This window comes from Canis aureus, chromosome 6, assembly GCF_053574225.1.
Source record: "Canis aureus isolate CA01 chromosome 6, VMU_Caureus_v.1.0, whole genome shotgun sequence".
Classification (NCBI taxonomy): domain Eukaryota; kingdom Metazoa; phylum Chordata; class Mammalia; order Carnivora; family Canidae; genus Canis; species Canis aureus.
In genome coordinates, this window is record NC_135616.1 from 66,956,244 (window position 1) to 66,971,847 (window position 15,604).

General features: G+C 40.3%; 1 protein-coding gene across 2 annotated transcripts in view; it reads right to left on the minus strand.

Moving 5' to 3' along the window:
- Window positions 1-10,075, minus strand: part of XPR1 (xenotropic and polytropic retrovirus receptor 1) — a 218,528-nt gene extending 208,453 nt beyond the window's left edge. For both annotated transcript variants that reach the window (XM_077902071.1, XM_077902072.1), the window contains exon 1: window positions 9,810-10,075. In XM_077902071.1, the coding sequence (XP_077758197.1) occupies window positions 9,810-9,878 (69 nt within the window). In that variant the 5' untranslated portion in view covers window positions 9,879-10,075. The remainder of the gene's footprint in view (window positions 1-9,809) is intronic.
- Between the last annotated feature and the right edge of the window lie 5,529 nt (window positions 10,076-15,604).

Consider the following 15,604-nt stretch of genomic DNA (forward strand, 5'->3'; position numbering starts at 1 on the left):
TTTTCTTACTATATATAAAATGGTTAAGGACAATTTATTAATAAAAGTATCACAGATAACAGGAGTAATAGTTAAAATCAATAAAGACATTTTCCAAGAAAACCTGAACTGGATAACCATAAAGTGACAAGCTTTAAGGCTTAGTCTCCCTTCCAAAGATACTGTTAAACCAACATTATTTAATACCATTGAGCTTTGATGGAGAAATAATTTTAATAGTAAATATATAGGGACACCCAGGTGGCTCAGCAGTTGAAAGTCTGCCTTTGGCTCAGGGTGTAATCCCAGGATCCAGGATAGAGTCCCACATTGGGCTCCCTGCATTTGATAGGCATTGCTCTATGGACTTTCCATATTTTAATCCCTTTAATCCTCACAAAGTCCTATAAAAGCTATTAGTATCCCTATTTTACAGATAAGGAAACTGAAGCAGAGAGAGGTTAAATGACTTGCCTGAGGTCTCTAAGCTAATTGTGGAGCTGGAATATTAGGCAGTCTGGCTTCAGAGTTTGTTCTCTATGTGCATTATGAACATACTAGCATATGAGGCAAAATAATAAGCAATAAAATGAATCAGAGTAATTGTGTTAACTCAGCCACTAACCATACCATGTAACTTTGAATCACTTAACCCCTCTAAACCTCATTTCCCATTTAGGTAAAAAAGGGAATTGGGCTAATCTCTGAAATTCCTCAAAAAGTCTAATTAATTCTATGATCTATGATCTAGAAGCCAAACACCACAACTTGGCATAGCAATAGTTATGCCCATTTTTCTTTATCTTCCTCTTTTCACTCTTATCACTAATATCTTATTATCGTTTTCTTATGGCCTCATCTTCATAAGGTCCTCTATTTATCAGTTGCCTATCTAATAATAGTTACACAGAAAACCTTGAGGAAAATATAAATTAACTCTGACCTCCAGACCCCTCTACTACCTCCAAATCATGCAGACTGAGACAGGACTAAAAACAGACCAGTCACTACTTCAACAGGTGCTCAAGAACAGATCAGACCACATCTAACTGTATGTATGTATGTATGTATGTACATACGTATAAATGAATGAATTTATTGATTTATTTTTCATAAGGCAATAGGATGTAGGAATTAAGAGAAGCCTACCCACAATTAGCATATTATTTCCTCAGTGGACCTAAGACTCAGTTTCCCCAGCTATAAGCAGAATCTACCTAAATAGCTTGCTATAAAGAGAAAATGTTTTTAGGGTGCCTGGGTTGCTCAGTAGTGGAGTGTCTGCCTTTGGCTCAGGACCTGATCCCAGAGTCCTGGGATGGAATCCCACATCAGGCTCCCCACAGGGAGCCTGCTTCTCCCTCTGTCTATGTTCTCTCTCTCTGTGTGTGTGTGTGTGTGTGTGTGTGTGTGTCTCATGAATAAATAAAATCTTAAAAAAAGAGAGAGAGAGAGATAATGTTTTTAAAACTTACCACAGTGCCTAACACTATAAGCACTCAAAAAAATCACAGCTGGGGATCCCTGGGTGACTCAGTGGTTGAGCACCTGCCTTTGGCCCAGGGCGTGATCTTGGGAGTCCCAAGATCAAGTCCCACATCCGGCTCCCTGCATGGAGCCTGCTTCTCCCTCTGCCTGTGTCTCTGCCTCTCTCTCTGTGTCTCTCATGAATAAATAAATAAAATCTTAAAAAAAAAATCACAGCTGAAAAAAAAAAACACAGCTGTTGTTACTGCCCCTGCTATCACCACTGTTATTATTTACAATTTTTATATAAATGCAAGAGCTCCAAAGTATGACAGATCCAATTTCAAATTCTGGCTCTACTACTTACTAGGTGTGTAGCCATGAACAAATTGATTAATCTCTCTAAAATGAAAGTAATAAATCATCTATCTTATGAAGATTAAGTGAGATTAACCTATGGAAAGCAGCTGACATTGGGTTCCTAACTGCTCAATAAATATTAATTCCGTTCTCCTTAATGACAAGCTGACCACATATCTACTAAATTCAATTCAATTCAAAGAAAAGAGAATGGAATTGGGAATCCCAAGGAAGCCGCCTTCACTTTTCCCAAAAAAACATCCTTTGTAGTAGGGGAAATACCAGAGAATTCTGACCCAAGAGATTCCCTTATACCCCTTATGTGCTTCCTAAAACTAGAGAACTCTCTCAGGCCGTGCTTCCTAAAACTAGAGAACTCTCTCAGGCCATCTCTGAACTTTCTGAAAGGAGTTCTATGGTCTACGGCAGCAACTCTCAGAAACCCTTTCAAGGAGGGGTCCTGCCTGGCTCAGTTGGAAGAACATGCAACTCTTGATCTTGGGTTGTGAGACTGAACGCTACATTAGGTGTACAGATTAAATAAACTTAAAAAAAATAGAAACCCGGGCAGCCCTGGTGGCTCAGCGGTTTAGCGCCACCTTCAGCCCAGGGTGTGATCCTGGAAACCCGGGATCCAGTCCCACATCAGGCTCCCCGTGTGGAGCCTGCTGCTCCCTCTGCCTGTGTCTCTGCCTCTCTGTGTGTGTCTCTCTCATGAATAAACAAATTAAATCTTTAGAAAAAAAAAAAAAAAAAAAAAACAGAAACCCTTTCAGGGAGCCCAAAAGATCCAAACTTTCTTTAATAATAGTACAAAACTTCATTTTTTTCACTCATTTTTTCACAAATAAACAGTGCTTTCCAGAGGCTGCATGAAGTGAGAGAACATGTCTCTAGTAGGTGTGCTACTCCTGTGTTTTAAGCATTTCTCAGTTTTAATTTGTAATACAGCATATATCAGGAGGCATTGGAATCCTCAACAATTTTCAAGTTTCAAATGGTCCCAAGACCAAAAAGTTTAAGAACCACTGTTCTAAGGTACAGAAAAAGCCAAGAAAGCACATGGATCACTCTAAATTACAACTTTACCAATTTAGCCTAAATTTAAGTCATAGAATAATCTAAAAACTTCCCACTTTCCTGAATGATTACATTTTAGCCCTTCAATCTTCAAAAAAATCACTTGTTCACCAATTCTTTATGAACAGTCAGTGACAGAAGTAGGTCTAAGGACTTATCTTCTCATTCTTAATCTATGGTCTTTCTAAATACTGCAGGTCATCCTCAACAAGTATTGACAATAATAAGCGTATTGTCCTCTTGCTATTATATACAGGTTTAAGTTATGCTTACAGCAGGTTAATTATCCTTTCCTCTGGCCTCTAATAAATGAACAATTTTTTTTAAATTTTCTGATCACTCCCTATAGACAAATCACACCTGCATGGTGATGGGAAGAAATCTACTCCTAAAACAAGTTAGATTTAGGTGCGCCTAGGTGGCTCGGTCAGTTAAGTACACAACTTTTGATTTCGGCTCAGGCCCTGATTTCAGGGTTGTGAGATCAAACCTCGCCCAGAGTTGGACTCCCTGCTCAGCAAGGAGTTTTGCCTGAGATTCTCTCCCTCTGCCCCTCCCCTTCCTTTCTCTCTCTGTCTCCCTAAAAATAAATAAATATTTTAAAAATAAAAACAAATTAGATTTAAAGGTGTATAACATAAAAAGTTTGAAAAGCTAAGGAGAAATCTTCCATATCATTTACAAAGTGATCCAAATTTATAACAATGCTCCAAGTCCTCCATCTGCAATCTTCCCTTTCTACACCATTTTTAATTCTAAAAACATTGCATGGACTGAAATATAAAACCCAAAACCAAAAACTGTTTTTTTCGGTTTTTAAGATAATGAGAGAGCTAGAATTTCAGGACAAATCTATCAGCCTACAGCAAATAGAACCCCCATAAATATTTTTTGGAATGAATGGATAATTTAAGTCATTTATTCATGAGCTTTGTCATCTTAGCTTCTTTCAGCATTTACTAGATAACAGGAATATGTGAAAAGGCAAATCATAACCTAGTGAATTCTGACATTCTCTCAATCCCTAAAGCCAGTTCAGTACCAGGCAACCCACAAACCAGCTTAGGTTAATAAGCTGCACAACTTGAGCAAAGTCTTCCAAACCCTTTTTTATACCATATCCCTATCAAATACAAAAACAAAAGCTTATTATGTACCTCCAGTATATGTATATTTATTGATAAATTATAGCCTTCTACAACTGTGTCTCTTATAAAACATTTTTTTAAGTTTTTATTTATTTTGAGAGAGAAAGTACGTACAAGTGGAGGCAGAGTGAGAGAGAGAATCTCAAGCAGACTGCATGCTGAGTGCAGAGCCCAACGTGGGGCTTGATCCAAGAACTCTGAGATCATGAACTGACTGAAACCAAGTCAGACACTTAACCAACTGAGCCACCTAGATACTCCTAAAACAGAATTTTTTAAAGTTTCTAAAAGTTGAGAAAATGATAAAATAATTAATTTTTGTTTCACTTATATTAAAAAATATTTTTAATCTAAGAAATTACCATCAATAACAATATTTCAGAGAACAACATAACTGAAACGCTTTATTATTTTTAAAAGCTGAGTTTAATATTTTGTGATAAAGTATTTCGAAGCTCTACTTCAAACTTCAGGAATTAGTTGATTGTGAAACTTAATAATAATGGTTATAAACTGAAAAACAGACTTCACAAAGGCAGGATACTCTTAATGCATAATATGTGCTTAGGGTGAAGTTCATTGTGGATGACAGTGGATGTAAAATCTTATTTCAAAGGATTATCTTAAGGAATCCTTCTCTCTTTTTCTCAGAAGACCTCCTAACAAGGTCATCAAATTGATCCATTTACTAAATATTAGTAAAATTCTATTTCTTCCTTGTCTTATGAATAAAAATGAATATAACTAGAATAAAAACGAATATAATGAATAGCTCAACTATTATCTTTCTCTTACTCCATGGGAGTATGGGGTACTCTCCTTTGGGGGCTATGACCCAAATATACTTAAAAACCCTAATCAGCACAACTCAACAGTCTCTCAAATGCTTTCCAGATTAGGACTGGATTTGAAGCCAGGACTAATTTTCCATGGTCACCCCTGGTCAAATAAGATTCTTAGGTTCTTATGATCTGGGCCTTTACCCAAAAGCTGATCCAAAACCAACCTTCAGGGATGGATGGACAAGTATAATCTTTCCAGGATACTCACCCTAACATACATTATTATACGAAGATAATAAGGAATAGTAATAGGTTCCTGCCTTATACAACATCCATTTACTCATTTAAGAAACATCGGTAAATGACAAGCATCTTATTTACAAGTGTTATCTTAAATATGATATACTGTACTTTCATTTGCAGAAGTGCCTGAAAGAAAAAGTGGTTTGCGCCCCATCGGGTGGCCAAACTGGAAATTTCAAACAAGTTCTAGCAAGACAACTTAACCCTAACGAATCAACATAATACCTTTGGGAAATTGAAGCCTGCAACACAAGTGTTCTCATGGGATAGTTCTATAAATGAAAATCATAATAATGTCAGGGCAATGTTTCCTTACACTTGAAAAAAAGAGATGTATAGCTTGTACAGAATCTCTCCTTTTCCAAATCCTGCGATAAAAAAATTAATCCAGGACTATCACTTTTTATTTATTTAAGTTAAATAAAAGTTTCACTGGGTCAGCTTTCCTTTCACAGATTAAAATCTCCTCAAAATTTTCTGAAAGAACCTTAACCTGAAAAATACGCTATTAATAATAGTCCTAGAAAACAGAGAGGGAGGCAAACCATAAGAGATTCTTAACTACAGGGAACAAACTGAGGGTTGCCATAGGGGAGATTGGTGAGGGGACAGGATAACTGGGTGATGGGCATCAAGGAGAGCACTTGAATTAATAAGCACTAGGTGCTATATGGAATTGATGAATCACTGAATTCTGCCTCTGAAATTAAAAATACAGTATATGTTAATTAAAGTGAATTCCAATTTTTAAAAAATTTAGTAATAGTCCTAAATTTAAGTCTTCTTCATACATCAAACATAATTAAACCATAAAAACATACAGAAATTTGGGATCCCTGGGTGGCTCAGCGGTTTAACGCCTGCCTTCAGCCCAGGGCGTGATCCTGGGGTCCTGGGATCAAGTCCCACATCAGGCTCCCTGCATGGAGCCTGCTTCTCCCTCTGCCTGTTTCCCTGCCTCTCTCTCTCTCTCATGAATAAATATATAAATTAAGAGAAAAAAAAAAAACATACAGAAATTTAAAGCTAGATGGGTCCTTAGAAAATACAGCCCTGTGAGTTTAGAAACCATCAAGTCCAGTTCTCTCACTTTACAAATGAAGAACCTAAAGCCCAGAAAGAGGAAGTAATTTCATCAGGGTCACACAGCTAGGGCAGCCTGACTCCCAATGCTTACACATCTACGCTCAAGAGACTATCTATCTATAAATGATCCTGGACAAACAACTTAACCTCTTTGGGCCTTTGTTTCCCTGTCTGAAAAAAAACAAGGAGGCAGCTAATATTTAAATTCCTTTTAAACTCTAAAATCCTGAAATTTAGGGACCTCATTATTCTAGTATCTTACAAAACTACAGTATACACTGAAAAAACCATCTCTAATTCCTCAGAAATCAAAGCAGCACAGGACCCTAGGGATGAAAACACAAGTCAGCAGCCTAAAGCACCAAATATATTTGCTTCTTTTGCTAATATTCTGTAAAATATTAACACAGTCCTACTAGTCCGTGTGGTTGAAACTGGTCTGTTAATTTTGATTAATCAATTACAAAGCTCTAAAATTGCAATCAGTGATTCTAAATTTTTTTTAAGTGCTCTCATAAAGATTTATTGATGTTTTATTTTCTCTGCCAAGATTTACACTCAAATAGATTACTGGAAACAGGGATGGTCTCTGTTCATTTGTGTTTACTCTCTGTAAAAGCTATTCACAAATGTATCAAATATACTTTCTTTGTATGGTTTCTTCCTGTTGCTCTCTTGTGCTTAATTATTCTGCCTATGAAAACTGAGTTTATGAACTCCACAATTTATTGTGGAGAAACTCTAATAATTATTAGGGTATTGATGAGTCACTTTAATAATTTTTAACATTCCAAAACACAAAAACCACCAAAAGTTAAACCGAAAAGCTATGAACCACAATGGACCTTGGAAAGCTCTGGCCCTATATTCTTATCTTATGAAAAAAAGGAAACAGCCCTGAATAGATTGTCCCCAGGGTCTCATGGCTAACATATACAAGAACTAGCATTTGTTGTGTGACCATGTATACACAATAATACAAATAATTATAGAGTTAAAACAAAATCTTCAGTTTCTCTCTAATGCTCTTATTTCAAATAAAATTTAGTATAGTGAAATGACATAAAAACCAAAGAGGCTGAACAGTTTGTAGTGGTTCACAGCACTAGAAAGCACCATAGGCTACACATCAGGGGTAATACTCCAAAATTTCACCATCAGAGCCTGAAAAACAAATTCAACTCTGTTCTACTAGCCGTGTTTCAGGGCATGATCTTCATACATGAGCAACTACATGTTACTGCATTACAAGAAGGTTCTTTTCTCTAGCAACAGCTAAGCTTTTTTAAGATGTCATTTTTCCCCAAAGTTTTTAAGTTGCCAAAATGCCTGGACTCGGAAAACTCCTATTTATGGCCCTTTAAGTATTTTTAAAGGAATAGCACCAGCTCTTGAGAAACAATATACAACACAGACCCCAACCCTTTAAGATGTCTTTAACGGCTTCAATTCACAAAGAAAAGTCCTCCTTATTTATTTTTGCCTACCAAACAATGAGTTTATCTGGGACAGGAGTCATGTAGCAGGGACTCTGCAGAATAAAATTTCAATCATCCATAATAAATGAATTTTTTAAAGAAACAATTTATAATTGCCCCAGGAAAGACAATCCAGTCACATTCCCTCTGTAACCAACCTAACCAATTAGTGTTAGTGTCCAAACGGAGTGAATGAGGAGTCCCAGAATTACTGTGGTTACTCCAGCCAGAAAGCTGACATTACAAATCAAGAGGTAACTGCATTTTCAAACTAAACCTGATGCTTCCCCTTCCAGCTTCAGATATTCCAAATTAATATAATTCTATGAAACGGTTAAGTGCTGTAATACTTAAAATGAATCACAGCATACAATCAGGCACTATTACTTTTCTCCAAATCAAGCATTCCATACTATATAACAAGTATAAGATGTTGCTTCAGCATGCTGTGTCCTATGCCTCTATGAAGAACTGGCAGTGGTGCTGAAAATTACTACTACAAGATGAAAGACCAATACCCTCCTTTCAATAAAAACCATCATCTGGACTGTAGCCAAGGTTTTAAAACTGACCGAATGTTATTAGAAACAATAAATCAAAAACTCCACAGGCTGAGAAGCTAGTGCCTTATTTCATTCTTACAAAATGTAGCCACAAAAGGCTGTAAGAAAATTAACTGACGAGAAAGCATTAATAATTCTGGGCTTTTCATTTCTAGCAATAATCAAATACTGCATTTTACAAGGTGAATTTATTTTACAATCTTCAAGGTTCTGTTTACCTACACACACACACACACACACACACACACCCCTTTCCCTGTCTTCTTCAATTATTACAACTCTATGTGAAAAATAAACTTGTTATTGCCTAAACATCCTTATCACTGAACTTAAATAGAAATTAAAAAGAGAACTAAAATATTGCGACTCACAAAATGTAGCTAACCTATCTGTGTTCATATTGATTTTACACTCTTTGTTCCTGCACACACATAGATGTGAATTCCTGGAGGTTACAGAGAAGTCTTTCTTTCTCTATCCAGGAGCTGAATTGCCAGCTACTGAGAATAACCTATTGCAGTTCTTGAAGCTCTTCGGGTATCCTGCCTTCTGAACATATAAAAGGGTTCATTACCTTTACTTTTCCCTATATTAATGTAAGGTTCCTTATCACTATCTATCGAATACTCTCCTGGAGCTGTTATTGCAGAAATTGGGGGACGGGGGACGGGGGGGGGGGGGGGGCGCGGGGAGGGCATATCTGTAATACACAGGTATGTTTAAAAGTAATTGTTTACAACAGTTTCCTCCCAAGCTAACAAAAATCTCAGGAGAGAACAATCTGAAATTTTCAATGATCTTCTTCTCTTCCCTGCTTCCTCTTCCCCCTTCACTCCATTCCAAAACAAGGGGAGAGTCAAAACCAGAGATGTGATTACTTTGTATACTTCATGCAATCAGTAGAAAGACCAGTCACCGTCTTACCAAAACAGAATAGATGGTTACAAGACGTTTGCCCACGGGAACCACTGCAAAGGTGATATGTACGTTTAAGTCAAGTTTCAACCCTTGTTACCAAGCCTTTGTCAACAGTGGACAAGTGAGGAAGAGCGGAAGGGCTCCGTGGAGAGGGAGAAAATCACTAAAGGGGCTCATCTCCGAAGAGAAGGATCCTCGGTGAGAGGTGAGCAGAAGAAACAAAACCTAACCTTGGCGAGGGGGCGCTCGCCCAGGGCGGGGACGAGAGGTCAGAGCGAGCGGGGAGGCGGGGATTAGCGCCGGGCCGCCGCGACCCCGGCCTGCCCTCCCGCCGCGACCCCCCCACCTGCGGCTCGCCCTCCCGCCACGGTTCCGCAGCCCCGGCCGAGCCGTGCCCTCCCCGCCGGCCCGCCGCCCGCATATCCGTTACCCCGGCGGCAGCGGGGCTGCGGGGGAGGGGAAGGTCAGCGGGGCCCACAGGGGGCCGGCCGCGGCGGGGATGCCGCAGTGGCTCCCCGCGGCGCCGGGGCAAAGTCCGCCCGGGCGCCGAGAGGCAGCAGCGGGAGCGGAAGGCGGCAGCGGAGGTCGGGACTGGCGAGATGGTGGCCCCTCCGAGTCCTCCCACACCCCGGCGGCCGCCGGTACCTCATACTGGATGTATTGCTTCCTCCACTCCGGAGTGATGTGCGCGGAGAGGTGCTCGGCGAACTTCATCCTGCCGTTTCCCCCTCACTCCCACTCGGGTCCAGCAGTTGCGGGCGGCGGCGGCGGCGGCGGCAACAGCGACTCCGACTCCTCCCCACATGGGCCCCGGCGCGGCACGGCGCTGCGCTTCTCTCCTCCTCCGCCGCCGCCGAGGTCTCCTCAGAGCCGCCCTCCCGCCATCTTCCTCCTCCTCTCCATAGCCCCGCCCCGCCCCGCCCTCTAGACGTCATCCCCATGGTAACCGCCTACGCCGCACCGACGAAAGGGGCGGGGCAAGGGGTGGGGCTGGGGCACATTCCTCGAGGCCCCGCCCCTCCTGGGCCGGGCGCGCTGAGGCGCCTCCCCTGACCTCTTCCGTCTGACTCGCGTTGGCCTTCCAGCTGCTCTCTACCGCCTGCCTGGGAAGCGGCCGGGTTGTTATTGCAATTAATATTAACACCGTAGCGAGAATAAGTCGTACAAGACGTTTTATGTTTGCAAAGAATTGTGCAAACAGTTTCTCATTTTGATATTTGTTCTTCATAAAACTCTTGAGGAATGGATCAACTTTAATCCAAATTGAGCGAGTAAAAACAGGCTAAGTAGTTAAGGATCAAACGTATTTAAAGGAATTGTGTTGTACACAATTTGTTGAGCGCTAGGTGCTCAATAAATGCTTGTTGGATTTAATTAAAGACGTCAGTGCCAAAAATTGCATGCTGTTTCTGAATTTCAATGTAATTATCTAGTCCCAGGGCTACCAGAAAGGTCAATAACAACACCTGCACCCAAATCACTACTGGGAGGGGGCATTCTGGGGGGAAGTTAACAAATGGGCCTATGCTGAGCTTCCTGGGGATTCCGGGTGAGGTTGAGAGGGAAACCAATACTGGGAGGAAAGAGAATCCCCTAGGGATACCGTGGCAACCCCACCCCCTGGGGAGACCAGAAATGCATCTGGTGTCCAGACTGAACTGTCCAAGGGAAGCATAGGGAATAGCTAACTCACATAGTTTGGAGCTGCTTTTGAGCGTGGGAATGATTGTCCTAGAGGACCTGATTTGGGACAGAAACCCAGATCCTTCCCTAAGTGAAGGAGCCCTGGATAATATCTGCTAACATTCGTTAAGTACTCAGAGTGTACATTCCAAACACTATTCTAAACCCCTTACGTGTGCTTTGTCCTTTAATTCTAACAATTTTGATGAAACCCAAAGAGACCAGGGGACTACTGTGACCAGGACAATATTCTGAGGTATCAATCTTTGCTGTTGACTTTTCTCTCTCTCTCTCTCTCTCTCTCTCTCCATGTATTTTTCCCCTTTCCCTTCCTCTTAAGTCATGCCAGTAGGGGTTCTGCAATCATTTCCTCGGGAGAGGGATGAGGCATGATGGAAAATAGGCATAGGCTACGAGGCTTTCTGACTCAAAAGCTTCGATGCTGGTGAAAGGGTAGCCACAGTAAGAAGAAGAACAGAAGTGAGGACTCCTCTCACCTCAAGACCATAACTCCTCTCCCCACCATAACAATCCCCTCTCTATTGGAGGTAAACATTCCTAGTAAGGAAACACAATCACAGGGAGGAAATGACGGGATGGTGCACCTAAAATGATGGAACCAGAAGCAGGTGCAAAAGAGTTTGCTGGGCCTTTAGCCAGGTATGGACTAGAATGCCACATTCTTGGCAGCAACTCCTGCTGACCAAGCATCCTGCTCCCAACAGCCATACCTTACTGTCTTAGCTGTGCACAAGATTCTGGATACATGGCCTTGACCCAGGGAAGGAAGGAAATCCTCAATACTAGCTCTATAGCCAACAATTCTTAATTTTTTTCATGCCTGATCCAGAGCCCTGATACTCAGTTAGACATGAAAATCTTCATGTATCTACAGAAGAAGATCTAATGTTTCCTTATTCCTAACATTACTTCAGATAATTCACTGACAGAACCATCAAATACTTAGTATTTATTAAACACCTACTCTCTGCAGAGCACTGTGCTAGATACTATAAATAATAGTCCAAATAGTTTTACTTTGAATCAGAAAAGCCCCTTGCCTTACACTTTCTTTTGTAAATAGGCAAATAACTGTTAATTTAACAAAATTATACTGAGTATTATAATATGCTTGTCATGCCACTTTGGGAATGAAGGACAGTTCAAAAATAAGTAAGACTCTGCCTATCTGCCCCCCTCCCTCGCCCGCCCCAAGGACATCACAGCTTTGTTAGAGAGAAAGGCAGATAGACCAATAACTAGACTACAGTGGTACAGGTTGAATGTGTGGTATGTTTAAGGAAACAAACATCCAACAGACTGGGAAAGAAAGGATGGAATTCAAGAAAAGGTGGCTTTGAAATATATAGTCTTAACAATCTAATGGAGAGAAAAACACCTCAAAAATCTCAAAGGCAAAAAGCAAGAAGTCAGGTTTGTTAAAGAATGGCAAGAAGTTGTCTGACTGAAATATCCTTTAAGGCAGCTAAATGTCCCTTCCTCAGAGAAACTCTCCCTGGTCTCATCCCTCCTTTCCCCTGTCTGGCTCCCACTTTGCCCTGGTGCAATCCCCTCACTGTATAGTCAATGGTACTTTGTGTCAGACTATGAGCTCCTTGAAGACAAATTGTTTGTTTCTCTTGTTTTCTCCAATTTAGCATGGTACCTGGCGTTCAGTAAATGTTGAAGAACAAAGAAACAAAAGAAAGAATGTGGCAAGGAGGAGGGGGAGGAAGGAAAGGGCAGCTTGCATGGAGAGGAGTTACAAGAAATAAGTTGGAACAGGACTCTGAAGAAATATATCATGACAGCATGGGCAGTATGGGGTCTCTGAAGATGGTTAAGCAGTAAGTGACTAACTCACATTTGGGAAAACAGTGTAGTGTAGATTCCTGGTTTTGAGCACTAGCTCAGGGAGTAAACAGACCTGAATCAAGATCCCAACTCTGGCATTGTTCCCTCTGTGATCTTGGGCAAAGTATATTAGCTTTTTTTTTTCTTTAGGATTTTTTTCATTTATTTATTTTGAGAGAGAGAGAGAGCACATGAGCAAGGAAAGAGCAGAGGGGGAAGGAGAAGAAGGGAGAAAGAATCTCAAGCAGACTCTGCAGTGAACATGAAGCCCAACATGGGGCTCCATCTCACAACCCTGAGATCGTAACCTGAGTCAAAAGCAAGAGTCAGATACTTAACCAACTAAGCCACTCAGGCACCCCAAAGTACAATAGCTTTTAATGCCTCAGTTTTTTCATCCCTCAAAAGGGGATAATAACACCCCCCTAGCAGGTTGTTATGAGGATTAAATGAAATTCTGCTTATAAAGCCCTTACCACAATGACTGGTTGACCTCTCAATAATTAGCAGCTCCTTGAAAACATCTGTAAGCAGTGTGGAAGATGGACTAGAATGAGGACAAATCGGAGACCACTTTATGAGCAAATACCTATATAGCACTTACTCTGTGCCAGATGCTGTTCTTAGTGCTTTATAAATGCAAACACATTTAATCCTCACAAGGACCCCAGGAGGTAGCTACTGTCATTATTCTCATTTTACAGATGAGTAAACTAAGACAGAGTACCTAAGACTCTTGCTCAAGATCTTGGTGGCTCAATCAGTTAAGCATCTGCCTTCAGCTCAGGTCATGATCCCAGGGTCCTGAGATGGAGCCCCTTATTGGGCTCCCTGCTCAGCAGGGAATCTGCTTCTCCCTCTCTCTCTGCCCCTCCCCCCTGCTCATGCTCTCTTTTTCTCTCTCAAATAAATAAATAAAATCTTATCTTAAAAAAAAAAAAGAAAAGAAAAGAAAAGATGAGACAAGGAAGGAGGCTAGGGTATGGCCAGAGGGGGTAACAACACAATTAGGAGACAGTAGTATAAAAGAAGCCATGAAAAGATGAAAGTTTCATAAGGGAAACAGTGATCAACAATGTCAGATGTTACAGAGAAGTTGAGTAGAATGACTTCTAGGCCATTGAGCTTAGCAATTAAAGAGTCACTGGTAACCTCAGAGAAAGTGGCTTTGATGACATGAAGGGCTGCAGAAGGCTGAGCAGTGAATGGCATTTTGCTTTCAAATATCTTAAGTTGCATTTATTCTGTGTACAAGTTGTAGAATAACCAAGAGTGAGAACTTAATAGTATACTCAGCAATCTATCTAGAAATTCATAAGTGCTGAGTCTGAACACTTTATATTTATCACATCTAATTCTAAGTTTGGGAACAGGTATACTTACCACAAAGTAACTGTTCTAAAGCTTAAAATTATGTGTGATAAATATAAAGTCAAACTGTTATTGCTTGAGCAAATGAAACTGGTGATCATGCTGAAGGGTAAGGGCCTGCAGAGAGATCAAATCTTGAACTACACCTCCCATTGAGGCTGAACGAGCAGGGGTGTCACAGGAGTAAAGGCCATGCTCTCCATACATCCCAGACTCTGAATTATGGGGCCTAGTTCAGCTTTAAAATATGATAGATTTATAGGGGATCCCTGGGTGGCTCAGTGGTTTAGTGCCTACCTTCGGCCCAGGGTGTGATCCTGGGGTCCCAGGATCGAGTCCCACATCAGGCTCCCTGCATGGAGCCTGCTTCTCCCTCTGCCTGTGTCTCTGCCTCTCTCTGTCTCTCTCTCTTTCTGTCTCTCTCTCTCTTGGTGTCTCTCATGAATAAATAAATAAAAGTATTTAAAAAAATAAAATATGATAGACTTATAGAGTGACTAGAGGTTCGATAGATGGAATTCAGATGGTTTATGACCCCCATAAAATCACATGTAAAACTTTGTGTATTATTTGAATGTGTTTCTGGAGAAAGGATCCACATAATTTCCCAAAAGTTTCCACACCCCAAAAATATTTAGAAAACAGCACCAAGGCTGTGTCTCTCAAGAAACAACCCCCCCCCAAAAAAAACTAACATAAAGAATTTACAAATGAAGTTTCAAATGATTCAATTCAGTAATTTCTAGAAATACCTTTATTTGGACACAATTTTGATTAAATAGAACGTGAGTGCTTTTTTAAGGAGCAAAGAGGGCATTTTGCAAATTACAAAAGAGCATTTAAAGTATTCATTCATTAATTTAACAAATATTTATTGAGCAGTTACTACTTACCAGGCATTGTTCTAAGGACTGTTTTAGATAGAGTAGTGAATAAAACAAAGTCTTTGATCTAATGGAATTTGCTTTCAAATGGGAGGATACAGACAACAAACAAAGCAACTGGTATACAATAGGTTAGATGAGGACAAATTTATGGAGAAAAATAAAACGGAATAAGGTACAGAAATATTGTCATATAATTTTACATAGGGTAGTCAGGAAGAGCCTTACTAATAAGATGATTTTTAATCAGAGACCTGAAGGAAGGGAAGGAGAGAACTATGTAGATATGGGTGGAAAATGGAAGTCAAGTTGGGGAGTAAGATTCAATGCAGAGGAATCAGCAAGTGCAAAGGCCCTGAGACTAGAATTTGTTGTGTGTGTTGGAGAAATAGCAAGGATGCAGGATGGTGAAGGAATGTTTCAGGAAGCAAGATCAAATCAGACAGGTAGTTGGGAGCCAAATCACTTAAAGCCTGTTGGCCAAGGTAAAGACTTGGACTCTAAGTGAATTGAACCTTTGGAGATTTTATGTTTTTTAGTTTTTTGGAGTTTCTTTTTTTTTTCCCTTCACATGCAGCAATAACTACCTTTTTTTCTATGCATTTCTAACAATTGTAGTAAAACATACAGAACTCAAAATTTTTTATA